This window comes from Bos indicus, chromosome 4 (genome assembly GCF_029378745.1).
Source record: "Bos indicus isolate NIAB-ARS_2022 breed Sahiwal x Tharparkar chromosome 4, NIAB-ARS_B.indTharparkar_mat_pri_1.0, whole genome shotgun sequence".
Classification (NCBI taxonomy): domain Eukaryota; kingdom Metazoa; phylum Chordata; class Mammalia; order Artiodactyla; family Bovidae; genus Bos; species Bos indicus.
In genome coordinates, this window is record NC_091763.1 from 93,001,670 (window position 1) to 93,029,256 (window position 27,587).

The 27,587-nt window shown below is 44.1% G+C and overlaps 1 protein-coding gene across 3 annotated transcripts; it reads left to right on the forward strand.

The window, feature by feature from the left end:
* The first annotated feature begins 233 nt into the window (after positions 1 to 233).
* On the forward strand, positions 234 to 26,343 carry GARIN1A (golgi associated RAB2 interactor 1A). 3 transcript variants are annotated; one of them, XM_019959039.2, is made up of 6 exons: positions 234 to 430; positions 1,292 to 1,488; positions 17,426 to 17,610; positions 18,425 to 18,671; positions 20,204 to 20,322; positions 25,988 to 26,343. In XM_019959039.2, the coding sequence occupies exons 2-6, from the start codon at positions 1,360 to 1,362 to the stop codon at positions 26,184 to 26,186; spliced, it is 879 nt and encodes a 292-aa protein (XP_019814598.1). In that variant the 5' UTR covers positions 234 to 430; positions 1,292 to 1,359; the 3' UTR covers positions 26,187 to 26,343. The 3 variants fall into 3 exon arrangements, with proteins under 3 accessions (XP_019814598.1, XP_070644209.1, XP_070644207.1); XM_070788108.1 differs by lacking the exon at positions 234 to 430 and having other exon boundaries at positions 1,290 to 1,390; XM_070788106.1 differs by lacking the exons at positions 234 to 430; positions 1,292 to 1,488 and adding an exon at positions 14,545 to 15,140.
* Positions 26,344 to 27,587: the final 1,244 nt, after the last annotated feature.

Genomic DNA, 27,587 nt, shown 5'->3' on the forward strand with positions numbered 1-27,587 from the left:
TTCCATCTACTTGGTATGCGGGAGTAATGACTTTCTAATTCCCTCAAACGTTTCCTACAGCTAGAAAAGGCAGTTGAAGTTAACATACATGCCTTGTGCCATGTCCACCTCAGTGACTCAGTCGCACAGCGTTTATTTCCAGAAACAGCCCTGACCGAAGCTGCTGAGAACTGCCTGGGACCCCAGACCGCCCTCGCCTAGGGGCGGGGCCGCGAGCTTGCGTCAGGGCTCCAGTGCGCGCGCGCGCGGGCTCCTGGCCGCACCGCGGGTATAAATGGGCCGGGTGGCCCCAGCTCAGAATTTCGCTGCAAGCTGCGCTTTTAGCTGCAGAGGGGCGTCTGGGTTGACATCTCGTGGGTCGACTTTCTTTCCGACTCCGCGCGACCCGTTATTACAGCAAGCGGGCCGCTCCTGGCCCTTCCTCCTGGAGGTGAGCGGCTTTGTAGGCTTCCCGGCTCCCCGCCCCCATCCCCAGGGCTGCGTGCCCCGCGGGTCTCCTGGCGTTCCCCCGCCTGGGACTGCGCTGTGGAGAGCGTCCCTTCTCGTCCCCACCTGGGGCCCCACTCAGCCACCCCGCCCAGCTTTCTCCAGGGGTGGCCCTAACTAGGATCCGTGTGCCCACCCCATGCTGTGCCCATCCAGAGCACACCGAGCATCTCCTTCCTGTTGCTTGTAGGAACTGCCCGTTTTCTTGCCTGTCCCCCCTAGACTGGAAGGCGCATGAGGGCCGAGTTCGTGTCTGTAGGGCCTCGAGTGGCCCTAGTGCCATCCGGGGTGCCTAACAAGTTGTGGGTGTTCAGGGCGTACTTGTTAAATAAGTGAACTTGATGTATTTTACTCCGTTAGGATTATTTAGACTTTTTAAAAGTTTATGATTAATTTACACCTGACTGAGATGTGATGGAGATTTCCAGGCAGGTTGCTTTTGCTTTCTCAAGGACATGTTCTTATATTCCTGCAATCGACCCTCCTACCCCCTGCACCCTTACCCCCCAAAAAAGAACTGGGTTTTTACATCAGGAATGTTTGTGGTCCCTGGACTGTGGAACAGGGATTCTCTATACCTGAAAGCAGAAGCAAAAGTTTTAAGGAATGCTCTTGAATTCGTCCAAAAAGCTGAGTCGCTCCACAGCTGGTGGGAGCCATGGCATTTACAGTGTAAATTTACTTGGAGATTCTGCCCTGGCCCCTGCCTCCCTGACTGGCTGGCCACCTGCTTAGCTCTAGGGTCAAGGTCAGAGGCAGGCATATCCAGGAAGGCTGGAGATTAACCGCGGCTCTCTCTTCTCAGGATCCAGAGGCCTTTCAGAAGCAGGAGTCAGCTGTGTTGTTCTACAAAGGAGTGGAATTCTTGAAGCCATGAAGCATATGTTGAACCTCTATCTCTTAGGTGGGGTGATGACCTTGCTCTCCATCTTCATTGGACTGATGGAGTCCCTGGAGGCCTGCTGGAGAGCCTGTCTCCTGGGAGCTCCTGGGCCACCAGAGGTCAGCTTGCCAACACAGAGCCCCCAAGGGCCTTCCAGACCATCCATCCAGAGGGGTGTGATAAGACCTCCTTCCACTGTTTATAACCTTGGAACAGTGTCCAAAATACCGCCAACTCTACCAGTTCCTGGGCAGGCAAGCTCCACATCAGTGTTATCAGAGAACTAACTGTTACTAGGCCCTCGAAGAACCTCATCTGGATACTCCTTGTTCTGGAAAAAGCCTGTTTAATCACAGATCTTAGTGGGTGGCCTGTGGCTGTGGAATGGAGTGATCTCACTCTCCTCTCCAGTCTGCCCTATGCTTGGCTGTCCTGGGCAGCCTGGCTTTGTCTTCTTTTAGTTGAGGACTTGTGCTGGAACTTCAGCTGTTGGGAGATGGTCTTAGTTTCAATCCTACTTTCTAAGCATCTGCCAAGAATTCTTTTGGACTTGGGTGTCTTATAGTCAGTTTACTTGGTATTCAGCTTTTTTCCCATGAGAGCTCTTCTGTGTGCAGATAACAGTTAAGAGTTGTGTGGGTTGGCTGTAGGAAGGGGGAAGGTGGAGTCTTCTGTGTCCCATTCTCATTTTTACATTTTTTAAAGTTCTTCCTCCAACTTAGCGAGTATGTGTGTGTGTGTATTGGTCTGAAGTGGACAGGGGAATGATAGCACCTGCTTGGGACAAGGGCATTTTGGCCACCTTGTGGCTTAAATAAGTTTTTCTAATGAAATAAGGTTGAATGTATATTTCCACTCCGTGTCTTGTTGACTCCTGCCCTTGAAATTAGTGATAGGGAAGGGTTTTAATGTGCACATCTGAGGTTTCATATCTTAAAGCATAGGAGCAGAAAAGTATGTAAAACACTTTGTTTAAAACATAAGGTAAATAAACCTTTGAACGTGGAGGCAGGTGCACTTGGGGCTGCCCTGTATCAACCAGTTGTCCCAGCCTGCTGCTAAGTCACTTCAGTCATGTCTGACTCTGTGCGACCCCATAGACGGCAGCCCACCAGGCTCCCCCGTCCCTGGGATTCTCCAGGCAAGAACACTGGAGTGGGTTGCCATTTCCTTCTCCAATGCATGAAAGTGAAAAGTGAAAGGGAAGTCGCTCAGTTGTGTCCGACTCTTCGAGACCCCATGGACTGCAACCCACCAGGCTCCTCCATCCATGGGATTTTCCAAGCAAGAGTACTGGAGTGGGGTGCCATCGCCTTCTCCGTGTCCCAGCCTAGGCCAAGGCTATTAGAGTTTTCTCTTGACTCTATCCATCTCTAAAGAAAAAGAAAAATGGTCCTTTCTGAAAATCCTTCAGCTTCAGTCCCTGGAGAAGACTTGAGTCCAGTAGGCGTTTTTTCTCTGCGTTCTTATCTACTCAATTCTGATTGTTCTCCAGGTCAGCTGGTGAAATGTCTGTGCTTCACTGATGATTGTTTCTGCTCTCCCAGACCTAACAGCTTGGACTTTCCAGAAAAATGGAGATTTTTTTTTCCTTGAATTCCCTCCTTCATCCCCACTCCATATTGAAGCATATTCATTCCTCTGCGTATGGTAATTAACACACTCATCTTGGTACACACACCCTTTTGTATATGGTGAGTCTGATTTACTTTTGCTAAAGGGTAAGAATGGTGCATGGTTGTCCTCTGCTAAATCGGTTTTATTTTCTGAGTGTTCTTTGTTTTTGGCTGTGCTGGGTCTTGGCGGCTGTGCGGGCTCCTTGACGAGAGTGGGGGCTGCTCTCTAGTTGCAGTGCTTGGACTTCTCATACTGCAGTGGCTTCTCTTTTTGGGGAGCACAGGTTTTAGGGCACGTGGGCCTCAGTAGTTGCGGCTCCCAGGCTCTAGATCACATGCTCAATAGTTCTGTGGGCTTAGTTCCTCCTCAGCATGTGGGGTCTTCCTGGATCAGATATCAAACCCATGTCTCCAGCATTGGTAGGCGGGGGGATTCTTTACCACTGAGCCACCAGGGAAGCCCTCTTCCTGAGTGTTCTTAAACTCAAGTGCTACTACCCCAGACTTCCCTGGTGGCTCAGATGGTAAAGAATCTTGAGTTCAATCCCTGGGTTAGGATGATCCCCTAGAGAAGAGAATGGCAACCCACTCCAGTATTCTTGCCTAGAGAATAACATGGACAGAGGAGCCTGGCAACAGTCCATGGGGTCACAAAGAATTAAACACAACTGACTGACTAACACATAGCCCAGAAACCAGTGGTTTGGGCATCACTTTTATTTATTCTGCTGTGGTAATTCTTAGTGCTGTTGGCAAGTATTTCCAGCTTCCCACCTGGGCACATGATAAAAGATTGCTCTCTGGTCTTTCGTGATTGGCTGGGCTTATGTGACGTGTCTTGGTAGCAGAGTACTCTTAGAAATATAGTTGGCTTTTTGTCTCTGATTTCAGGCAGTTTCATGCCATAGCTGCCCTTTTCTAGACATTTTTCTTAGATTTGGTGTCTTTTTTCATTCTTATGCCTTTTCAACTACTTGGGGGCATTTTCATCTTTTGGTTGGAGACCTGCACCTGAAGTCTCTTTCCCAAGCAGTTTAGCTTAATGGAAATGGTTACTGAGTGCCACAAATTAAATAAGGTCTTGGCTCTAAAACAATTTAAACTACTCAGGTTTCAACAGAGATGTGATGAGTAGGGTAAAAAACTGTCCCTGTGCCTGGCAGAGGGGTTTCCTTGGTTACTGGATTTTCAGTGTTAAGAACTGGAATGGTTCTGATCAAACCAGGACTGTTACCATAACAACAAAGCTGAGTTTGAGTTTTCTTTTGAGTGATTTTTGTCACTCCAAGCATCTCCATTTTATCTCTTGCCATTTAGGGATGCCCTGGAGGAGGAAATGGCAACTCACAATACCCAAGGTATTGGGATTGCCTGGGAAATCCCATGGACAGGAGCCTGGTAGGGCTGCAGTCCATAGTGTCGCAGTCAGACACGACTGAGCATGCATTTAAGGATGAGAAGCAGTTGCTTCTTGAACCCCTGTGACATCCATAGTCTCTCTTGATCCCTTTACCTTCTTGCAAGCTGGCCAATTCTCTTCTGAACTCATCCTGGGGTGCTTTGTCAGTGACAGCCAACTGTATCCAATTTCTGCTGCTAAAATTCTATTCTCTTGACTCTCCTAGCTTATTAGGTAGATTATTAAAGTATAACATCTAAGTTACTGCAGGCCACAATTTTACCAAATGTTTTGCTACTGTATAACATGGATTGCTGACCTTCTAGCCTCCAGTAAGATTTCTTTGCTGCCCTCCACATTAGTTATTCATACATATTAAGTGTTGTTTTTTAAATAATATGTAACACCCGCCTCTAGATTCTGATTTCTTTATCAGTCAGAACAAATTAGGTTATACTGCAGCAACCACCCTGAAAACTTTGCAGCTTAAAACAGAGAACAATGGCCTAAGGATGTCTTCCCAAGAAGCAGAATTGAGAGCTAATCAAGAACTATTCCCTTTGCTCCAGGTAAGGGGCTGTCATCACATCTACGCAGTGGAACATCACAGTCACTAGGCTATTGTGTTTTCCATTTGTCCCCACTCCCGTGACTTCATTTATCCTGTCCCTGTTCCACCAAAGTACATTAGATGTGTGGCTGCTACTGCTAAGTCACTTTAGTCGTGTCCGACTCTGTGTGACCCCATAGACAGCAGCCCACCAGGCTCCGCTTTCCCTGGGATTCTCCAGGCAAGAACACTGGAGTGGGTTGCCATTTCCTTCTCCAATGCATGAAAGTGAAAAGGAAGTCACTCAGTCGTGTCCGACTCTTCATGACCCCATGGATTGCAGCCTACCAGGCTCCTCTGTCCATGGGATTTTCCAGGCAAGAGTACTGGAGTGGGGTGCCATCGCCTTCTCCGAGATGTGTGGCACATGGCTTGTTTTAGTTTATCGTTGTCTAGCTCAAGCCACATCTGAAACTGTCAATAGCAACTATTGTGCATCATGCAGATTCTTGAATTTGAACTTGACGTGACTGAAGGGAATTCTTGGGTTGTTTCCTTTGTGGGGGAACATATAGTAAATGTGTTCTACCTGCAGGAGAAATAGTGAGCTGAAAGGTTGTTGACTAGAAGGGTTATTAGTAGTCATTTGTTCAGTCACTAAGTCATGTACAATTCTTTGTGACCCCATGGACTGCAGCACACAAGCCTTCCCTGTCCTCACTATCTCCTGGAGTTTGCTCAGACTCATTTCCGTTGAGTTGATAATGCCATCCAACCATCTCATCCTCTGTTGCCCCCTTCTCCTCCTAGCCTCTGTCTTTCACAGCATCAGAGTCTTTTCCAATGAACTGGCTCTTCAAATCAGGTGGCCAAAGTATTGGAGCTTCAGCTTCAGCATCAGTCCTTCCAATGTATATTCAAGGTTGATTTCCTTTAGGATTGACTGGTTTGATGTCCTTGCTGTCCCAGGGACTCTCAAGAGTCTTTTCCAGCACCGCAGTTTGAAAGCATCAATTTTGGGGCGCTCAGCCTTCTTTATAGTCCAACTCACACATACGTACATGACTACTGGAAAGGTCATCATTAACATTCCTCAAATATTTCTGCCCTTGCCTTCTAAGCACATGACAGAATCGCACTTTCTGACATCCTTGCGTTGAATGGAGCCATATAATTAGTTCTGGCCAGAAACTTGCGAGTAGAAATGATTTGTGTCGATTCTAGGTTGGTGCATTTAAGCACAGGTTCAGAAACCTCCAAAGCCCTGTTTGCTTCTATCACAGTCACCAGCAGGGCTCTAGATGAATTTGTTCCATTAACGTAGTCCTGGAGTACGGGTCATGGAGCAGAGCCTTCAGCTGATCCCTGATGAACATGTAACGTACACAGAAAAAAACTTTGTCCTTTTTTTTTAATACATTGTATTTTATTTATTTATTTGGCTGTGCCAGGTCTTAGCTGTGGTATGTAGGATCTTCAGTTGTAGCATGTGAACTCTTAGTTGCTGCATGTCGGATCTAGTTACCCAACTAGGGATTGGTCCGAGAGAGCAAGAGTCCAAACCACTGGACCACCAGGGAAGTGCCCCTCTGTTGTCTTACGCTACTGCCATGTGGACTTTTTGCTAACTTGGCCTATCCTGATAACATTGCTTATAGTACCTACTGTGTGCTGGATGCCAGGCATCAACTAAAATCTCATCACTACCTATCTCAGATAACATGCAAGATGGAAGGAGGGATGCATGTAAATAATATTTCATGGCTTTACTATAGAATGACATGGCTACATACATAATATGGACAGTGGCTACATAAAGTTATTTATGGACAGGAGACAGATGTTAAGGATCTGAGTTTTATTTTTAATTTCTTTATATTGGTTGTGCCACGTGGCTTGTGGGATCTTAGTTTCCCAACCAGAGATTGAATCCAGGCCCTTGGCAGGGAAAGCTCAGAATGCTAACCACTGGACCACAGGGATGTCCCAGAGGATCTGAATTTTTTAAAAATGAATAGGCTATCTAGTTAAGAAAGAGTTTCCCAGTAGAGCAAATAGTGTGAGTAAGGGCATGGAGCTGAAACTAAGCACATGTTTAGAGAACTGCAACTATTTTAAAATATAGTTGTTAGCTTGAAGCTGTAACTCTAGTGCCATCTACTGGAATGGAATGAAGAGAATGAACTGCTTTAAATGTATGCTTTCTGGGTTTGAAGCACTGCACTCCTAAAGCGTAGGAGAAGTATCAGAATATTAAGGACTAGAAGATACGATCTAGTTTAGCACTGTCCAATAAAGGTATAATACAAGCTGTATATATGATTTAAAATTGTCTAGTAGTCACATGAAAAAGAAAAAAGAAACAGGAAAAGGTATTTTAAATTTTAGCTAACCTAATACATTAAGAATATTTCAATATGTAATCAACATGAAAAGTTATTAATGAGATGTTTTACATTTTTATTTTTGTTCTAAGTGTGTATTTGTATTGGTGAGTATTTTACACTTACAACACACCTGCATTTGGATTAGCCACATTTCAAGCGCTTAGTAATCACATGTGGCTGGTGGCTACTGTATTGGGTGATGTCTTATCATTTTACCACAGAGGAAACAGAAGGAAACTAAGTAACTTAGATAATGTTGTTGAATTAATTGGTCTCTTCCAGTATGCAGCTCTTTTGTCTACATCATGGGTTTTTTTGTTTGTTTGTTTGTTTTCAAGGACTCTTGAAAGTGCAGTAAAGAAAAATAAGTCAATAATGAGTTTTATCACCCTTGAGGTAATTCTTATGTGGGCACATGTGCTGGGAGCCGGAGAGACATTCCACTTGTGACGAAGGTCATGAGGAAGGAGGCTCGGCATACGCAAAGGCTGGATCGAGCCTCAGGAGTCCCCCTGGATATTCTCGAGCATCTACCCCCAAAAAACCAGAGTCTGCCTACTTTATTGCTTTGTGCTCTCACCTCTGTCTTTACTGGGGGCTGTCCCCTACCACCATCTCGCTCTCTCTGACAAAGAGTTAACTTACAGCTCCAATTAATAAAAGTTCCTAGGCAATTAGCAGTGTTTAAATCCAAACCCCTCAGATGGCTCTCTAACTCGCCTGACAAATTTACCCAGACTCCTACAGCTATGCATACGATTGTTTACAGTCTCCCAGCCTCTAGAGGCACGGGAAGCTTAAGATATTCAAATAGCTTAGAGCCTCTCAGAGAGTTAGAAACTGTCAGAATAAAACTAGTAAAAGATTTCATTGATGAACCAATGCTTGCTGCCAAGTTTTCACATCCCCTGTATTGTATCCTTGAATGTGTATTAATTAATATAGTTGGTATGTAGAAAAAATAAGTAGTGGCCTTGGTGTTAGTAACTTTAGACCCTTAAGGTAATAAATTCTTTCCTTTGTTGTAAACCCATTACACATCCCCCCTATAGGAATGCAATTTTATCTTCGGAAGATGGTGCCAAACCTTAAAATAATTACTCTTAGGGAAAATAAGTCTTTGTTGATAAGTCTTTGTCAAGAGTCATAAAATGTTAATAGGCCTTCTGGCCATAAGATGATGTAAATCACCTAAACCATTTGTATACGATAAATTTGCAGGAAAGAAACCCTGGTTTTTGATAAGGATCAAATACTGCTGACTTTGCATCCCCTATTATCCTCTATGTGTAACTTAGGGTATAAAAGCCCCTGTTGAAAATAAAGCTACGGGCCTTGCTCACCAACGCTTGGTCTCCCCATGTCATTCTTCCCCTCAACTTCCAGCTGAGTCTCCATCTGGAGCACGGATATCCTCTGCGACCATTTATTTGCCTGGGCTTCTAAGACCCACTCAAGAAGGTGTCTAAGGTGGGGCACCTTCCACTATTCGAGAGGGCGCCTGCGGCCTCCGTGGTCAGAGCTAACCTGGTGTCATGGGTTATATTGATTTTCTGCGTAAACCAAGCTACTCAGCTTCTTTTCTCCACTGAATTTTCCTACTGAGCTATCCTCATTCTATTACTGTTTATATCTTTGACGAATAAATAAATAAATAGGTCACCGAAGCCGTCTCTCCTTCGAATACCCTGGATCAGCTGGGGCTGGACCCCGGCACACATGTGAGATTTTTTTCCCTAAGCAAACTTAATTGTAACAAAATTTAAAATTATAAAATGGCTATAACTTACAATGCTTGTTTTATGTCCTGCTTTGCACACAAGAGTATTAATAATGCCAACAAACTTGATTTGCTTTATATGGCAAGCCTATACCAACTTGATGACTCAGGATTCATCACTTGAGGGACTTCCCTGGTGGTCCAGTGTTTAAGAATCTGCCTTCCATGGCAGGGGACCTGCGTTCAATCCCTGGTCAGAGAATGGAGGTCCCAAATGCCACAGGGCAACCAAGCCCGTGTGGCACAACTATGGATCCTGTGCTCTTGAGCCTTTGTTCTGCAATAAGAGAAAACCACATGCCCCAACAAAGAGCCCACATGTGGCAATGAAGACCCAGCGCAGCCAAAATAAAAAATAATAAAATATATATTAAAATAGTTTTAAAAAATAAATCACCACTGAGCATTAACTGTCTTTATTACTGTTTTCTTTCTTCTTTTGGATTAACTGAAAATTCTTCAGTGTTGTATTTTACCTCCACTATTGATTTATTAGCTATACCTCTTTTCGTTATTTTTTTAATGGTTTCTCTCTTCTAGGGTTTACAATAGACATCTTCAACTTACTACAGTCTACCTTCAAATGATATTATACCACTCATGTATAATGTCAGAGCCATGCAACAGTACATTTTTATCTCCACACTCTTATTCAATGTGCCATTCTTGTCATATATTTTACTTCTGCATGTGTTCTAAATTTGATGTTACATACTGTTGTAATTTTTTAAACAACTTATTTAAAGAACTCTTAAAATTATATACAATATATATTTTAATATGTATATTTAAAAATTTGCTTCAGTTCAGTTGTCACTCAGTCGTGTCCGACTTTTTGCGACCCCATGAATCACAGCACGCCAGGCCTCCCTGTCCATCACAAACTCCCGGAGTTCACTCAGACTCACGTCCATCGAGTCAGTGATGCCATCCAGCCACCTCATCCTCTGTCATCCCCTTCTCCTCTTGCCCCCAATCCCTCCCAGCATCAGAGTCTTTACTAATGAGTCAGCTCTTCGCATGAGGTGGGCAAAGTATTGGAGTTTCAGCTTCAGTATCATTCCCTCCAAAGAAATCCCAGGGCTGATCTCCTTCAGAATGGATTGGTTGGATCTCCTTGCAGTCCAAGGGACTCTCAAGAGTCTTCTCCAACACCACAGTTCAAAAGCATCAATTCTTCGGTGCTCAACTTTCTTCACAGTCCAACTCTCACATCCATACATGACCACTGGAAAAACCATAGCCTTGACTAGACAGACCTTTGTTGGCAAAGTAATGTCTCTGCTTTTGAATATGCTATCTAGGTTGGTCATAACTTTCCTTCCAAGGAGTAAGCGTCTTTTAATTTCATGGCTGCAGTCACCATCTGCAGTGATTTTGGAGCCCAGAAAAATAAAGTCTGACACTGTTTCCACTGTTTCCCCATCCATTTCCCATGAAGTGATGGGACCAGATGCCATGATCTTCGTTTTCTGAATGTTGAGCTTTAAGCCAACTTTTTCCCTCTCCTCTTTCACTTTCATCAAGAGGCTCTTTAGTTCCTCTTCACTTTCTGCCATAAGGGTGGTGTCATCTGCATATCTGAGGTTATTGATATTTCTCCCAGCAATCTTGATTCCAGCTTGTGTTTCTTCCAGTCCAGCGTTTCTCATGATGTACTCTGCATAGAAGTTAAATAAGCAGGGTGACAGTATACAGCCTTGACGTACTCCTTTTCCTGTTTGGAACCAGTCTGTTGTTCCATGTCCAGTTCTAACTGTTGCTTCCTGACCTGCATCTAGATTTCTCAAGAGGCAGGTCAGGTGGTCTGGTATTCCCATGTCTTTCAGAATCTTACACAGTTTATTGTGATCCACACAGTCAAAGGCTTTGGCATAGTCAAGAAAGCAGAAATAGATGTTTTTCTGGAACTCTCTTGCTTTTTCCATGATCCAGCGGATGTTGGCAATTTGATCTCTGGTTCCTCTGCCTTTTCTAAAACCAGTTTGAACATCTGGAAGTTCACGGTTCACGTATTGCTGAAGCCTGGTGTGGAGAATTTTCAGCATTCCTTTACTAGCGTGTGAGATGAGTGCAATTGTGTGGTAGTTTGAGCACTCTTTGGCATTGCCTTTCTTTGGGATTGGAATGAAAACTGACCTTTTCCAGTCCTGTGGCCACTGCTGAGTTTTCCAAATTTCCTGGCATATTGAGGGCTTACATATTTACAATTTCTAGGCTTCTCTGTCCATGCTGAAGTGGGTAGCCATTTCCTTTTCCAGGGGATCTTCCTAACCCAGGGATTAAACCCAGGTCTCTTGAGTTGCAGGTAGATTCTTCAATGTCTGAGCCACCAGGGAAGCCCTATAATATATATTTTAATATGTATATTTTTAAAGTTTAGTTACATACTTACAGTTTGTACTGTTCTTATTCTTTGTATAGATGTAGGTTTACAGTTTCTATTACATTTGGAAAGTTTCCCACCCGTATTTCTTCACATATGTTTTTGTTTTTGTTTTAACCTCAACAAGTAAAGAGTTATGTCTAAGACAGCCCTGACCACGTCCACAACCCTGATCAGACTACTTTTAGAGCTAGTAATGGTTCTTCCAACATGTGGCATACCTTGGCAAACATAGTTGCTTCTCAGCAAATATTTGTAGGGCCATATGTAGGATAATTCTTTAACTTTTTATTTAAAAAGGAAATACATGCTCAAGATAAATAATTTAAGCATATATATATATGCATACTGTATATATATAGTACTGTATATAAATGTATATGTATACTGTATATATGTGTATATATACACTGTATATTCTATATATACTATATATTATATATATTATGAATATATATAATATATTCATACTATATATGTACATATTATATATGTATCGGTCAGTTCAGTTCAGTTCATTCGCTCAGTCGTGTCTGACTCTTTGCGACCCCATGAATCGCAGCACTCCAGGCCTCCCTGTCCATCACCAACTCCCAGAGTTCACTCAGACTCACGTCCTTCGAGTCAATGATGCCATCCAGCCATCTCATCCTCTGTCGTCCCCTTCTCCTCCTGCCCCCAATCCCTCCCAGCATCAGAGTCTTTTCCAATGAGTCAACTCTTCGCTTGAGGTGGCCAAAGTACTGGAGTTTCAGCTTTAGCATCATTCCCTCCAAAGAAATCCCAGGGATCGTTATATATAATATATATTATTATATATATTATATATATACACATGATATATATATAATATATAATATACTATATATATAGTATATACTGTATATATATAGTATACTATATATACTATATATATTCAAGCGTATATATGTATACTGTGGAAAATAAGTCCTTTCTTTTCACCACAGTTGCCATTGCCCTACCCCTCCTAACACAACCACATTTTTATCCTCCCAGAAGTTTCTGGGCATGTTCTAACATGTTCATATGGGTATATATTCTTTTAAATTCCTTTTACCCAAGTGGTGGCATATTATATATACTGCTCTGCATCTTGTTTTACCTTAATGTCTTGGTAATCATTCCTTATCAGTATATACAAAGCTACCTATTCTTTCATGGGCTGCAAACCATCACCTTATTATAGATTATGGTTAGGGTTAAGGTTAGGTTTGTATTGTAACGTAACTGCTGCCCTGTTGATGGACATTTAAGTTGTCTCCAGTCTTTGTCACTGCAAACAGTGTTTCAGGGAACATTCTTCCACTTATTTAACACTAGAACTTACTATACAAGTAAGTGAGGTACTCTAGCATAAATGGTCACGCTGATGTTCTTTATGTCGTTTAAATTTTTGGTCTATGCTGCAAACATTGTAAGAGAAGTTTCCTGTTTGTTTTTTGTTTTTTCCTTTTACAAGGAAAGGAGAAACAATGTTACAGAGTGCACTGAGATAAGAAAAGGAAAGTAATAGTCTTGAAGTGTTTGAAGTTTAAATCCCTGGTCTTATAGACTTTGCATCCATAAAAGAGAAGAATTTTCTCTTCTAATGAGTGAGTCTTAAGAAGAAATAAGCTAATCCTGCTTCTGATGTCACAGCTTTGGGAAAACAGTGAGAAGCGGGTTTCCCTCCTTATAGGAGAGGCAGCAGAAGATTCAAGCGCAGTCATGGGTGGACTGCAGCAGTGTGTGTCTTGAGAGTTTAAAAGATAAGAGAACTCACCCGTTGGCCTGTTGAAGCACCAAGTGAGAGCCTGTAGCTGTACAGCCAGCGTCTGAGAGAGGTAACTAATGGCTCATCCCTCCTCAACTTCATGCAACCTGAAGATGCCTTTAAGTGAAAGTTTCATGTCCTGGAACCAGGCAAAGATTGCAGTGGGAGAGGAGTAGTTGGTACCACCACAGTGGGGTGCTGTTAAATGTCTAACCACCAGCTTTCCAAGGGGGCAGTGGAAAGGGGAAATACATATAAGTATACATTTTTTTTCTTTAAAAAAATCTTACTGTATAACGTTTTACTTAATAAAAATTTACTTTAAAGCACACAATTTACAACAATAGACTATACACTATTCTACTGTAACTTTCAGATGCCAGATGATTCTCATAGAAAGCTTTCATGGACTTTTGTCGGATTTTTGTGTTCCTAGCCAACCTGTGTAACTGACAAGTCAGTGTAGTTCTGACATGAATGCTGGCTGATTTTTCCACTTACATTCATGAATAAGGGGAATGTGAAATAACAAAGTTGCCTTTTGGAACTCTATTAAGGATAATGACCAGCACCTTCTTTGCTAATTTAGATAATACCTTTCAAATACTGGAAGATCATTTCCTCAGATTTTTCTTTGTGTCCACAATGTAACAGCTATAGACACTCTTTTAATTGGCATCACTGACATTTTCTTTATCCCTTTAGACAATCACAATGGCAATAAATTAAGGCCAGATTTTAGCACTGGCTGATTTCCATCATGTAAACACCTCCCAGCATGGCTGGTTTCAAGAGAGCAACCACTGTGAACTTTCTGTACACCCTGAGAAGAGAGAAGCAATGGTAGAACGTTATATACCATTTCTACCAGTAGAAACCAATAACCCCAAGGGAATAAAGAGACATAAAATAGAGTTAAATGATTAAGAAGTGATGAGTTTGGGCATCTATTACCTTGCTTTTTATATAACTTATTTAATATTATAGTTTATATTATTAAATTTTAAATAATGGCTGTGTTTAACTGGCTCGTTCAAATTCCTAAAAAGATAACAATTGATTTTCTTGATCTTTTCTCTGATGCTCCAGCATACACTGTATCATACTTCCTTGTTCACTCACAGCTTCCAAATAAATAAACCTCTTTGCTTTGTCAATAACCTCATGTTAAAAAAAACATTTTTTTTTTTCATCTCATGAGATGGGGAGGAAAGATTGGGTTGAATTGTGGCCCCCATCCTGACCTCCCCTGGCCTGGTGAAGGCCTGGCATTTGGGTGAACAGGTCATGCATAGAGAGAAAGTTTTTGTGAGAAGCTTCAGAGAGACTCCCTTGCTACTCTGGCAGCTCACAATCAGGCCACAGCCTTGGGAGACTCATTTTCCTTGTGTGTGTGTGAGGAGACTGAGTGAAGAATGGAGGAGGCTGCGTTACTGCTGGTCTGTAGTGAGTAGGAAAGGGGAGAGACACGCCCTGCTCACTGCCAATCCTTCCTCGCCTCTTGTCTGCCATCCTTTCCTGTTGTTACCCATCACATTCCTTGATGTCATTCCTGCCATTGTGAGCCTGCAGCATCCCCCACCCCCCAGCCTGGGGGACAGCCCTACATCAGGAGGGGTGGCACTGTGGAGGTGGGGGGAGAAGAGGTCACAACATCACCTTGGAGTTGGGCTGGGTCTGCGTGGAGCCCCAGAGATGTTCCCCAGCCCATTCTTCCCAAGAACCAATGAGTAAAATTCCGGGCCTCCCACCTGAGGTCAGGGAACCAGGCCCTGGAGTGGAACTTGGGGTGGAAGATGGCCTCCTTTGTCAACTGATTCATTCTCCAGAATTCAACTTGTTCTCTGACTCAGTGGTGTTTGAAAGCATCTTTATCCAGGTACCCTTGTGCGCTCAGGGCCCCTCTCCTAACCTCTCCCCCCAACCCCGACCCCTGTACCCCAAAGCCTATTCCCAGGGTTTGGCCCCCAAATGCCACAGCCTTTGAAAGCTGTGGGGAGGAGGAAGTAGCAGGGAAGCAGGTAGAGCCAGAGAAAACAGGAGTGTCTAGATCCCAAGTTCACCTCGGTTTGTGCCTACAGATCACAGGCCTCCCTGCAGGTCAGATGCTTTTGGGAAATAGAGTTATACCTGCAGAAGGAGATAGCAGGACCCGTTTTCCAGGGGTGAGGTGGAGGTCCACAGGCACCTTCTGGGGCCGCCAGTGTATACCGACTGGTTAAAGAGGGTGAAGGCGGCTGTCAGAATCTCTGCTCTGAAACCCAAATTCCTTCTTTCTAGGATGTCTTAAAAACACCCTTGTGTGAGAGCAAGGTCCTGGATAAATTAGCCTTTCCCAGATTCTACTGATCCCCAGAAGAGTAGTAATATGACCCACTCAAGCGAGTGAGTGTGGCCTGAGAAGCATAGAGCCACCAAGAGCACGGGATGGTCATTTCAATTGGTGCTCCCCCACTTTCCTCCAGTGGTCTGGCTGGTGACCCCGCTGTGCTCCGTGGCAGGTATAGCATCACCAGTTTGTCAACAAGCTGTGTGAGGGGCAGGAGATGCAAAGAGAGATGAGATAGTGCCCCTGGCCAAGAAGCTTGTGACTTTGGAGGTTCAACGGACATAATGTGAAATGGTAGTTGTTAAGAAAGCTCTATGTCAGAGGATTTGGACCCGCTGAGCCCTATAGCATGAGCAGAGCAAACGCTCGACATGGGCGGTTGTGGAAGCTTTCCCCGTATTCTGGGAAAGCACATCTTTGAGGTGTTCCTAAGACTTTGGTAAGTGGAAGAGTTGGCAGAGAAAACCTTTCAGGAAGAGGGAAAGGTTTTCAAGCTCTTGGGTGAAGCCAGGAGGCTGGAATGCACAGGGAGGGTCTGCAGTCAGGAATCTATTTGGTGGAGTTGAAAAGTGATGAGGAACCCTGGGAGAGAGGGTGGAAATAATCGGAGGTGGGTGTTGAACTTAATTTGGAGACCGTTTCACAGAGTAGGGAGCCTCTCTCTGATGAGGTCCCCCAGGTCTCAGAGAGCTGGTTCATAGCTCGGGGTCTTCCCCATCCCTGAGCTGCCCCAGGAGACTCAGACTGTGCCAGGGAGGGGAAAAGCCTGCCTGCTTAAGCTAGCTTTTCAGAGCTAAAAGCTGCCTTGAAATGATCCAGCCCAGAGTTATGCTGCTCCCTCCTTCCCCTCTCCTCAGCATCACCAGTACTACCGTCACTTGCCAAGAAACATCCCCCGCAAACATTAATGTATCACTCTGTGTGTGGGGCCCTCTGTTTTGTAGAACATATGAATTTCATTCCACAACATGGACTTCAAGAAATGTTCCTCTTATTTCTTCTCAAAATCAAAATTCACTTTTCTCAGAGTACCATCTACTAGGCTTGTGGAAACCTACAATTCAGGCATTGCTGGGGCTCTCCCCTGTTGCCCAGATCCTTCACAGGCTGTGAATGGCCTAGATGGTCTTACAGAGTCTGGGACGTTGGGATAAGGCCCTCTGGTCTTGGGAACATAGGGGTCACCCCCTTAGATCCTGATCCCCATGGTTCCTTGGACGCTACAGTGATGGTGCTTATCTGCCTGTCCTGGACAGTGAGGTATGGGGGTGTCTCAGCTGAGGCTGCACCCAAGTGCCAGGCTGCCATCTTTCTGTCCTTCCACAGCCCTGAGTGCTGCAAGAGAACAGGTCCTTATTCCTCTCAGGACCCAGCAGCAAGCCAGACTGACCATCATCCTGAGGGAAGCTCCCCAAACCTCTCTCAAGTTGGGCTGCCTGGATCTTCCCCATTCAACAGCTTTTTTCCTCATTCCCCTCCCCTTCTGGAACTTTCTTTGCATAATCCCCCTTCCAGATCATTAGAAACCTGTGTGCCTTCTTCTGCCCAAGGACGGAGAAATGAAATGGTGATCAGCTTTGTCTTACCAGCACATCCTTTTAAAGTTAGTCATGCAAAGGACACGAAGGAGGGTGACCGATTTCCTGTTGTCAATGACCTAAAGTCTCTTTGGGGCCCACGGGAAGGATGGATGGCAGGTCATGACCCAGCCCAGTGTGCGAGAACACAGGTGCTCCAAGCCTGTTGCCAAGTTGAAGTGCCATTTTAGCACCTGCAATCTTCCACCCCTGTCTTCTGTTTCTCTCTGACTCCATGTGCCTGGGTCTAACTTCCAGGTCACTAAGCCTGGGAACTGGATGGATGACTGTGAAGGGCCAACCACTGTGATCCTTGGGGTGACCTCGTCCGTACCCTCCTTGCCACTCCCCAACATCCTCCTGATGGCCAACGTCACCTGGCCCCAGGGTCAGTTTTCCACCTGGAGCACACCTGGGAGTGCCCCAGTCATCACCCTCAGCAGGTAAAGGAAGATTTGAGGGAGGTGCTGGAAGGGACTGGGTGAACAACTGAATTGTTTTGCCACTGGTCTCTAGACAAGAAGAAAGGACAGTGTTCTTTAGCTTATAAACTGCGTAGACTTCCTTCGTTCATTTAACAAATATTTATTTAGTGTCTGTATGTACCAAGTGCTGTACTTGGTGCTGGGGTAGAGCACCACTCCCTGTTCTCTTCCTAGTTTTTGAGAATCTTGGCTTCCTTTTGCTTATTTTTTGTTTTGTCAATATAGACTTGGAGATTTTCAAAAGAAAGGTGAGCGATATGAAAGTCAAATAGGATTATGAGATATTGAAATTGAAAAAAAATACTGGATGTAAAATACCAGACCTCCATCCTTCTCCTTATCCTTTCAGCACAGTTACTCAGGATCTAGGGAGAAGGAGACCTGGAGATGGAGTCAGAAAACCTTAGTTCCCGTTCCTACTTAAGAAGATCTAAGCTTGGGCAAATCACTTAGCTTCTCTGAGCCACAGTTTCAAATTCTGTAACAGGGAATTAATACTACTTATCGTTCCTTCATCAAGGGGTTGTTGTGAGGGTTAAATGAGATTGTATACATCAGCCATCAGCCATTGTTATTGGTTTGAGCAGATTCTTTAATAACCAAGGCTCTAGAAATCAGAGAATAGGTTTTAGTGATCATTTCCACCCTCAGACCACAAGCTTTCGCTCTCTGGCATCCCCCAAACAGAGGCAGGAGTCTAATGGGGTTAGCCCAGCAAGGTTCATTAAAACCACTGGGGCCTCTGTCATGGGAATTTCCTGATTGTGCCCAGGATTCTGCCCCTGAAGTACGTGGAACTGCGAATCTATGACCGGCTCCAACGCATCCTAAGGGTTAGGACAGTGACTGAAAAGATCTACTACCTGAGGCTCCACGAAAAATACCCAGAGACCGTGTTTCAGTTCTGGACCCGTTTGGTGAACATTCTGCAGAGAGGTCTGTCCATCACCACCAAAGATCCAAGAATCCGAATCTCTCACTGCCTAGTGCCCAAGTTGCCCTGCCGCTCAGCAGAAACAGTAAGTTTCACCAAGATCCTGCCAAGATCCATAGGGTCAGCTGGGAATTGGAGATATACCGTCTCTGGAGAATGGATGGATGTTAGAGTCTAGCACTGTGTGGGGGTCAGCAGCCTTCTTTTTCAAGTCAGTGATATGCGCACACCACACTGAGGTCTACAGACATTAAAAAGTAATTTTGTTTTCCTAAAAAGCGATAAAGTACTGAACTCACTTAAAAATTGTTTTCTGGGTTTTTTTTTTTTTTCTCTGTTATAAAGGAATAATGTTCACTGAAGAAAAATCAGAAAATTACAGAAAAATCACCCCCACTCCTCTCTAGCCCTAAGCAATCATTTGGAACATTTTGGCATATATTCTTCTAGTCTTTCATCTTAATTTTTAATTTATATCCTTGAGGACATTATATATATAAATATATTTCTCAATTTTGCTTTTTTTTCCAGTTTAGATTATATCATATATCATAAGCATTTCCCATTTCTTTCAAAAGCCCTTTGTACACATCATTTTGATAATTTCATGCTATTCAGTTGTATGAATGAGTTAAAATTTACTTCACCATTCCTCTAATATATCAGACATTCAGAGTAATTCCTAACTTTTCATTATTGTAACTGATGCTAAAACAAGCATATATGTATTGTCCACATTTCTGATGGCTTTCCCAGAATAGATTTAGAAGCAGAATTCAAAGGGTATGAATGTTTTTAAGGCTCTCAATACATATTGTCAGAGAATTTCCAGGAAATTCATACCAAATTATACTCTCTCTAATAATATGAGTGACTGTGTCACTGTATCCTTATCACAATTGAGAAGTGTAAATTTTCCTTGTCTAATATGACAGGTTAAAAAAAAAGTGGCAGCTCTTTGATTGTCAATGAATTTGAACGCCAACTTTTTTTTTTTTTTTGCACTATCTTTTGCGTTCTTTAGCCATTTTTCTGTTGGCAACTTTGCATTTTTCTAAGTTGATTTATAAAACAGAGCTTTTTATATGTCAGGAACTTTAAGCCTTTAATCATGGGTTTTTGCAAATATTTGTTCTAAGGATTTGGTTTTCCCTTTTAGTTTATTTAAGGGTTTTTTTTCCCCCTTTTTCTTTTGACATACAGAAGGCTTTCCCAGTACCCGCTTAGGGTAGAAGCATAAGAAGGAAAAGCATGATAGATTAGATAGCCTTAAAACTCCAGATTTCAAGATCTAAACACTTGCTTCATCGCATTTAAGTGATATGCTTTAGGTACTTGGTCACTGACTTCGAAGTCAGCCCTTACAGCTCTGCTGCTCCCGTTCATAAGGATCAGACCTTGGCTCTAGGCAGAGTAGCCAAAGCAGTCCATTAGGGAGAGGAGATCCTGCTAGGGGCCCTGCTTTGGGTCTGATGATTCCAGGGCTTAACATTTAAGGAACAGTTCCCGGGACTAGGCTGGAAGACACAAGTGAATTTCTTCAAGGTCCTGGCCTGAGGAGGCCAAGAGCAATTGGAGATCAGACCCTGTCATCTGACTGTCAATTTCTCCATCCAGTCTGAAAGCAGCCTGCCGTCATCCTCCCGGCCCAGTGAGAGCTCCATGCTGTTGGCCGCCGAGCAGAACAGTGACCGTTTCTTGAACCTCTCAGGAACTTCCCAGCTCACAGTGCACAGGTGGGTCCTCCATGCAGGCTGCCCTGGCTTCCCTTTCCCACAGCCTAGAGTCATGGTGGGGTGGAGAGTCAGTGACACCCTCTGCCTACCCATCTCAGTTCCTTCTCTTCACTTTAGACTTCTACATGTAATGTTTCCGCTTCATTTTATTATAAGCCTGTTCTTGGAAACAGGCTCTGTGGCTGCTTGATCTAAATATTCCCTAGGCAAACCCCAGTGTTTTCACATGGAAGATGTTCATATGAACATCCTATGAACATATGTTCACTCCTAAAAGGAGTGAGGATGAATAGGTTAATTCAAAGAAGGGTGATAATTGCAGACTCATGGAGTTAGATGTTGACAGTCCCAGCTCGCAAGGGTCCCTTGGGTAAGACAATCCTGAGGCCTCTTTGCCTCACTTATCTATTCTGTAAAATGGGCAGAATAGACATTAACCCATAGAGGAGACTACTGCTGGCTCCAAAGCTTTACTATCTACTAAGTCACTGTGTTAGATTCTTTCTGTAACAAGTGATAGAAAAACCAACACAAGATCATGCAGTCAATACATTGAACAAGTACAACTTGGAGGGCATCATCAAAATGCAAAAATTTGTTCTTCCTTTTATAATTTTTTTTTCAGTGGGAGAAGTCTTCCTCTTGCTCCTGAGTAAAAGCTGGTCTCTGGGCAGGCCCCCTAAGCATATATGGGCTCCTTCTTAGAATATAAAAAGGCCCTTTGGTCCCTTTAAACTGCAAAAGCAGCCTCAATTCTGGAATTAAAACATCCAGTGCCTGAAAATTATCAAAATTCTGAAGTGGCCACATCACCCCCCTGCAGTCAGCATGGCCTTATATTAGGATGGCCCTTCTTTGTGGGGACTGGGTTGTCACTCCTTTCCTTCAGGTCTCTGATTTGATTTTATTTTTGAAGATTTTTCTAAAATATAATTTTTATTTATTTACTTTTGTTTGTGCTGAGTCTTTGTTGTTGCACAGTGGCTTTCTCTAGTTGTCGTGCTCAGGCTTCTCATTGTGGTGGCTTCTCGTTGTGAAGCATGGCCTCTAGGTGCATGGGCTCCAGTAGTTGCGGTTCATGGGCTTAGTTGCTCCATGCCATGTGGAATCTTCCCGGACCAGGAATTTTATCCACTGTACCACCAGGAAAGTCAGTCCCTACGTTTTTTTTTTTTTTTTTTTTTGATGTAGACTATTTTTAAGGTCTTTATTGAATTTGTTACAATATTGCATCTGTTGTTTATGCTCTGGCTTTTTGGCCTTGAGGCATCTTAGTTCCCTGACCAGGGATCAAAACTGCATCCCCTACATTAGAAGGTAGAGTCTTAATCACTGGACCACAGGGGAAGCCCCTTGGTTCTTGATTTTGAAACTGACTTTTTCTCTTAGGAGCTTCCTTGGGTTATTTGAAATCCCCTACTTATCACCCCTCAGGCTTCCCCAGTGGCTCAGAGGTAAAGAATCCACCTGTGATGCAGGAGACACAGGTTCCATCCCTGGGTTGGGAAGATCCCCCGGAGGAGGGCATGGCAACCCACTCCAGTATTCTTGCCTGGAGAATCCCAATAGACAGAGAAGCCTGGCAGTCTACAGTCCATAGGATCGCAGAGAGTCAGACAGACTGAAGCAACTTAACATGCACCATACACTTAACACCCCTCACCCCAAGGCAAGCCCCCCTCCTCCCCCTCCAGGCCCTGGATCTGCAGGCATCCGTGCCCTCCAGGCACTAGCTGTCAGTGTCCCCTCCCCTTTAAGGGAGTCAGGCAGGGTTCACAGTGGCTCTAGGCTGGCTCTCTCCCTGGTACAGTTCACATCTGATCCTCAGGAAAATGACTGGCCACTGGACGGAGGACTGTGCCTCCTGGACACAGATGCACACAGATCCTCATCACTCCATCATCAAAGAAACCCACTCTCCCATTTCTCCCACCCTCGGTGCTCCCTGGGCAGGAATTGTGCCCCCAACTACTGAATTTCCCAGACCCTGGGGACCACGGCTCAAGGGCTCTGGGTGGTTGCAGGAAGCCTCTCTCCTTCAGCCGGGGTGGGACGAGGCAGCAGCTCTGTACAAAGGACTTGCCACACATCCTCTGTCTCAGTGCTCCCACAGCCTCGCTCTGGGGTCCCAGTGCTGGTCACACCAGGCCAGTTCTCCCAGGCCATTTGTTGTTGTTCAGCTGCTCAGTTGTGTCCCACTCTCCGCGCCCCCGCCATGGACTGCAGCACACCACACCTCTCTGTCCTTCACCAGCTCCCAGGTAATGATACACCTTTATATGTACTCAGCAGTCTTTTTTTTTTTTTCTGACTTCAAGATTGTTTTCTTGAATTATAATATTAAAATTTCCTCTTAAGGTGTGCTCACTATATGTGGGTTGGATCATCTTTGCTATCTAATTGCCTGCCACTTTCTTATTTCTGAAACTCAAGGAGAGGACTTTTGCTCTCCTCTTTCTCTTAAGGCATTAGCTGCTTTGTTCATTTTCGTGTTCCTTCATTTTGGAAGTAATTTTTGTTTCTTTAGAAATGTCTAATCCTTTTCTCAATTTTGCCACCGCATTTATAAATCTTTAACTTCTGGCTGACTTGGCTCTTTCATATATGCTCTGTCATTGTCTTCATTGTGAGCTCATTTTGAAATGCTGGGTTGCAGTTTTCATTTGTTTAGCAGGCACATCTTTTTAGCGTGCATTCGTTGTCTGTAAGGAGTTAAGATGCTTCATAGCCTCTTTCTTCCTGAGATAATTTTGTATAATCTTGGATTATGATCCATTTCTGATGCTTGTTTTTATGCAAAACGGTTTTCCTAAACCTTTTGGAGTGAGGGGTTGGTCAAGATAGCTGTCTGGTTTGGGCTCAGAGCGCCCTCTTGTATTGCTTTTGTGAAATGTTTACAGACTTAAAGTTTTTAGGATTCCCATGCTGTGTTCCTATTTTTAGCTGATTTTTCTCTTTCCTTTCCTTCTATTGTTCCTGTCCTACTCAATTTGGATTCCATTTCTGGAGTCCATGTCCTGCAAGGGAGAGCGTTCTGGTGGTTTTGAGAGTTCTTAAGGCACGTACTTCAACAGCCTCTTCAGACTGTGCCACAGACCCCTTGCACTTACTTCCCCAGTTTCCTTCTTTCCAAATTGGCTGGTTGCACTTTCTCCTGAGAAGCTGCAGGCAATGTAGAAGCCCTCCTGTTTACAGGCACGTCAGATGCCTGTCTCTCACATAGATACTGACCCTCTGGGCCTTGGGGCTACCTGTAGCTGTAATATTTTATCTGAGCTTTTCTCAAACAGGCCTATATCTGTGGGATTCATGTTGGCCTAAATTGGAGGGGCAGGGTTTGACCCCACAGAACCCTTGTAAGTTTGCTTCTGTTAGATGCCTCAGAGAGATTAATGGCTCAGAAGAAATTTTTTATATTAGTTTATCAGCTTGGAAGTTATTGGACCCTGTATCATTTCAGAGCTCAAACCAGTATTGGGACAGTCCCTAGGATAAGGATTTTCAACAGAGACTTTTGTTTTGATCCAAGTTGGTATAGTTGACCCAGAATCCCTGTTGGCTTTGACACTGGATGGATTTCTTTCTGGTATTCCCCTGCCCCTTTAAATTAATTAATTAATTTTTGACTGCACAGGGTCTTCACTGCTACACACCCGAGCTTTCTCTAGTTGCAGAGAGTAGGGCCTACTCTCTAACTGTAGTGCAGGGGCTTTTCATTGTGGTGGCTTATTTTGCCATGGAGCACAGGCTTAGTAGCATGTGGAATCTTCCCAGACCAGGGATTGAACCTGTGTCCCCTGCATCAGCAGGTGTATTCTTAACCACTGGATCACCAGGGAAGTCCTTGGTATCCCCTTTTGTCAAGAAGGTGGCTTTGAAAGTCCTGGACTTATGCAAATATCTTGACCGGTATTGTATTCGTGACCTCTGAAGAAGAGAATTTAGCTTAAGAACCAGGGCCAAGGCTTCAGGCACTCAGAGCTTCATGTGGCAGAAGTTTTATTACAGTGGAAAAGGGACAGAGAAAGCTTCTGATATAGACATCAGAAGGGGGATGGAGAGTGCCCCACTCACTAGTCTTATCAAGGCTTTATATACTTTTTCAGTTGGTTAGTAACCAACAGGGAAGAGCCCCTGGAGAAGGGCATGGCAACCCACTCCAGTTTTCTTTCCTGGAGAAACCCCATGGACAGAGGAACCTGGGGGGCTAAAGTCCATGGGGTCACAAACAGTCAGACATGAATGAGTGACTAACAATTTCACTTTTCCCTTTGGGCTTCCCTGGTGGCTCAGATAGTAAAGTGTCTGCCTGCAATGCGGGAGACCCTGGTTCGATCCCTGGGTCAGGAAGATCCCCTGGGGAAGGAAATGGCAACCCACTCCAGTACTCTTGTCTGGAAAATTCCATGGATGGAGGAGCCTGGTGGGCTACAGTCTCTGGGGTCCCAAAGAGTCAGACTGAGCAACTTCACTTTCTTTCACTAAGAGTAGGTCTTACCACAACATACATTTTAAAATAACAGGGTTAGAACTAACAATAGGAAAGTTTTACCAGACCTACTCCCACAACATAAGATAACAAGATTAGACAGAAGGTTCCTGTTAAGAAAGAGAAACATGTCCTCAAGCAAGATACATTGTTGTTACATAATCATTAGTACAGAGCTTAAGGAAAAACATACCCTTCAGAAAGATGTGTTGTTTTGTGTAATCATTAGCTCTGGGTTTAAAGAAAGTTAGTCTTACAAGAAATAGATTGTTTCCATTAGAACTCACAGTTTAAAAAAAAAGTCTCATGTGACTAAGATAAAGCAATATAGAAAAAAAAGTTTGTTCCCTTCTCCTCCTTGAGGGCTTCAGACTTCTTATCAACCTATCTAAGAATTAACTCTCTCAAGTTAATGTCCCAGGAGCTGGGTCCTAATACTTAACCTCCTGGGCCACATGGCCATAAATACCCAAGGCCTGGACTTCCCTTGATCCACTGGTTAAGAATCCACCTCCAATGCAGGGGACATGAGTTCAATCCCTGGTCCAGGAGGATTCCACATGCCACAGAGCAACCAAATCCATGCACACTAGAGCCTGTGCTCTGCAACAAGAGGAGCCACTACAATGAGAAAGCCAGGCATGCTCAGCTAGAGAGTAGCCCCACTCCCCACAACTAGAGAAGCCTGCACAGCAACAAAGACTCAGCAGAGCCAAAACAAATGCATAATAACCCCAGGGCCTGGGTCACCAAGACTGGCCAGTCCCTCAGGCGGCCCAGCTTTAACTCATACCTCACTGATCTTTAATTTTTGGTCCCAGGGATTTTTACTTTAGTTTTCATAAATGTAATGATACATTTAAAATTATGTTGATTATATTTTATCTAGCAGTTCTAGGTGTTTCGTGGCAAAGACATTTTTAGATTATTAGTCCATATTACCTGTCTGTGGCTAAATAACCCTAAAATTATTTTCATTGGAAAAAAAATTCATCATGCTTCTCTCTGAATTCTGTTTGTTATTTTTAACTTCCTTTTTGGTGTCTTTTCACTTCAACCCAGATCTGGGTTGAAGGTATCTGTGCTGGAAAAAACATAATTAACAGTTTTAAAATTCGATTCTTACCAATGCTTTCTTTTTCTTCTGTTGCTTTCAATATTCCTGGGCTACTCCAGAAACACCAACAGTGCCACTGAAATAGAGACTTTCAACTGCAAGGACAACACGTCCTCGCCAGCGTCATCCCCCGTCATTTCGAATATACCCATGAGAGCCGCCTTGAGCCACAGTCTCTGGGAACAAGAGAATGCCGATGAGTACCACATACAGGCTCCTGTAGCCAGTTCCTTAGGAGAGAACTTTTGGGGACCCTAACACCTAGCCCAAACAGGGTGGTCTTCAGTGCACTTGTTACAAACTTCTATAGGGCAGTTTTCCTATTGTGGCCCAAATGACCCTGGGAGAGGTAAGATGGTGTTTATAACAAGATGTTTCTGCACGTCCATCAATAAACCTCCAGATGAGTCCCTAATTGTAGATTGTGCTATGGAAGGGAGGGCGGGGCCCTAGGCTGGAGAAGGACTAATTAGGAGCAATGGCTCACTCCTGGGGAAACAAGTGGGAAAAATGTGTTTTGTTTGCTCAATTGAAACCGCAAAGCAGCCAAGCAAAGCCCAAAAAGCCAGTCTCAAGGAAAGGGCCTGGGGAGAAATCCAATTCCCTCCTATAAGGAAGAGGTCGGAGGAACAGAGACAGGGCTGCTACAAGCCCAAAATGAAAGAAATCCTGAGACTGATGGCGACTGACTGGGAGATATTTTTGTGTTGCCCCACTTACCCCAAGCAAGAATGTGTGTCTTCCTGCCCCCATACCGTATGTTAAGTGTAAAGCTATGAATGTTACCAAAAGGTATGCGTGGGGGGTCTGGCTCCTTGCTGCTCAAAAGTCAATGAGCAGGCCAGGTTGGTGGAAAGGAAAGTTTGCTTCATTTTAGAGGCCTGCCACTTGGCGGGGAGAGTGGTGGACATCTGTCCAAAGGCAGACTCCCCGCCCCTGATAAGCAGGGGTAAGAGCATTTATAGACAGTCTGGGGCAGGGGGCCTACATGCAGAAATAGCATAGTCATTTCTAACAGTCATCTTCAAATTGGTCATCGGTGGTCTGAACAGCATCATCTTGGTTGTTTTAGGTACAGTTAATCTTCATTTCCAGGGTGCACTTGTTCCCAATTCTTTGTGGTCAGTTCTCAGAATTGTGGCAGCTCATGTCCTGGGTACAGTCTGGTCATCATGTGGTTAACTTTTCCACCCGGGATTTTAGTCTCTATAAGAGAGCTCACAGGATATGCCTCAGAATATTATCTATAGCCCTTGAGAAAGAACTAAAGGTCCTTGACCATGCTTAATGACTATAGTATTATTGTTTAGTCTCCTTAGACTGTTTTCCTTTGTTTCAGCATTTCTCACTTCTCTGATTAAACTTATTCTTTGACTACAGTTTTCCACAGGCAAAAGGCAGGCAGAGGACATGATGGGGGTTGGGGGCGGCAGCAAGGACCATATGGTTCTGTTCCATTTCATGAAGGCTCATCTTAGCCATGCAGACTTTGGTTGCTAATGAAGACTGGGCTTCTGGTAAGGAAGCTGGTGATCACTCATCACTGGAAGTCCTAATCAATTTGACTCTTCCAACCCAGCACCTAATGAAAGTCACCTGGAAGACACACTGTAGATCAGGGATGGGGCAGGAGCCTTGGCCAACATCTGGGCAAATGGG